The sequence below is a fragment of the Haematobia irritans genome, chromosome 4, assembly GCF_050003625.1.
Source record: "Haematobia irritans isolate KBUSLIRL chromosome 4, ASM5000362v1, whole genome shotgun sequence".
Lineage (NCBI taxonomy): Eukaryota > Metazoa > Arthropoda > Insecta > Diptera > Muscidae > Haematobia > Haematobia irritans.
The window spans coordinates 60144702-60146566 of record NC_134400.1 but is presented as its reverse complement, the minus strand read 5'-3'; the positions used below and the strand labels follow the sequence as shown (position 1 = coordinate 60146566).

The 1865-nt window shown below is 33.8% G+C and overlaps 1 protein-coding gene across 1 annotated transcript; it reads right to left on the bottom strand.

Moving 5' to 3' along the window:
• Positions 1-967: 967 nt before the first annotated feature.
• Positions 968-1644, bottom strand: LOC142234031 (uncharacterized). The gene has a single exon (XM_075305095.1). It carries the CDS (start codon positions 1469-1471, stop codon positions 1058-1060), a length of 414 nt encoding a protein of 137 aa, XP_075161210.1. The 5' UTR covers positions 1472-1644; the 3' UTR covers positions 968-1057.
• Positions 1645-1865: the final 221 nt, after the last annotated feature.

Sequence of the window (1865 nt, the reverse complement as noted above, 5' to 3'; positions counted from 1 at the left end):
GCCCACAGCATTTTCTATAAAACAGTAAAAATCATCTGTTGCTTGAAGAAAGAAATAGCATGGCCATCTGTATCCCAACAAGAACTTGTTATGGAAAGGTTTCAAAACAGTAGGGAAATCCTTTTCCTTATGTTGTTGGATGTGTCGACGGCACACATTTAAAAATACAACAACCAAAACTGGACGCAATTAGTTACTACAATAGGAAAGGATTTTACTCCATCAACATGCAAGTGAGTTTCATGAATTTTATAAATTATATAAATGCTTCTTACATACACATTTTTAAATTGCAGGCTATATGCGATAGCCAATTTCGCTTTTTAGACGTTTTCATTGGTTACCCAGGAAGTTGTCACGATGCCAATGTGTGGACAAACAGTCCAATATACAAGTCCATAGTAGGTGGACCAGTGAAACTTGCTAAAAATTCCGTAATCTTGGGAGATTCTGCATACCCTATTTCAAAGTTCTTATTGACTCCATATAGGGATAATGGGCATCTTTCACGCGAACAAAGGAAGTTTAATTATTGCCTAAGTTCTACTCGTGTATTTATAGAACAATCCTATGGAATTTTAAAAAACAAATTTCGCATATTGGATCGCTTGGACACAGCTTGTCTGAAGAACGTTTCAGAGATTGTACTTGCATGTACAATCCTCCACAATTTCATTGTAAATAATGGAAATCCATCGGAATACTTACCACAGGATTTTGATTTACTACACAATGGTGAATCCGAAAACTCGCCCACACTTGAAATGTCACCAGCCACAGATGAAGATGGCATTTCATTGCGAAATAATTTAACAACATTATTTTCATGTTAAAACACAAGTGTGTTTAATAGTTTAATTATAACAACAAAACTTATAAAACTAAATAATTATTCAAAGAAAATAAAAAAATTCATGTTAAAACACATGTGTGTTTAATTATATAACAGTTGAATAAAAAAACAAAACTTATAAAACTATAATTATTAAAACAAAATAAAAAATCAGTCCATTCATTTGGTTGTACTACAATAAGGCACTAACAAAGGTAATTAGGTTTAGTCGTGGACAAATACTCTCTCCAAGACGTCTTTCAGCTGACTCATGGTATTTATTCTTTGCTGTTCCATGAGTAGCTTTCTCTCCTCCATTGCCATAAGTTCCTCATGGCGCTTTTGCTCATTCAAGGCTTCATTTTCTAGATACTGCAGAATTTCATTACTACGTTTCTTCTTTTTTGGTTGTGGTTCACCCTCATTAGATTCGTTCAAACTTAGATATTCATCTAGGAAATCTTCACCGTTTCCTGATGTCTGGGGTTGATCTAATGACGCAATAAGATTGCCGACAGGTGGATCAATAGAATGTCTTGTACCATACACTTGGTCAAAATCATCGAAAAACTCCCATTTAGTAGCGTTTCTTCCAGTCTCCTTGTTTCTCTTTTTTATTCTTTTATAGGTCGTTTGCATATTTATAAATTTCCTATTTGTCTGCTCCTTCGTGAGCGTGAAATCAGGTTTATTTTCCTTAATTTTGTCGACCACTTTGCTCCATAACACTGATTTTTTTTCGGCCTGACGCAAAGTCGCCCTCCATATCCAACCGTGCTCTTACTATTAATTTAGTTGTCTTGGAATCAACCTCTACCCTAAAAAATTATAAAAATATAATAAAAATATTATAAACATATAATATAATATATAAAAAGCAAAAATAAATTGAAAATTTTAATACTTACTCGTCCTCTGCATCAGCCATTTTTATACTGCGTGTTTTTACTACGTTTGCGCAACATATGCTACATTGTTGCATTTTAGAACATATGACGCTTGCAGTGTTGCCGGATGTTGCAATTATGAATGT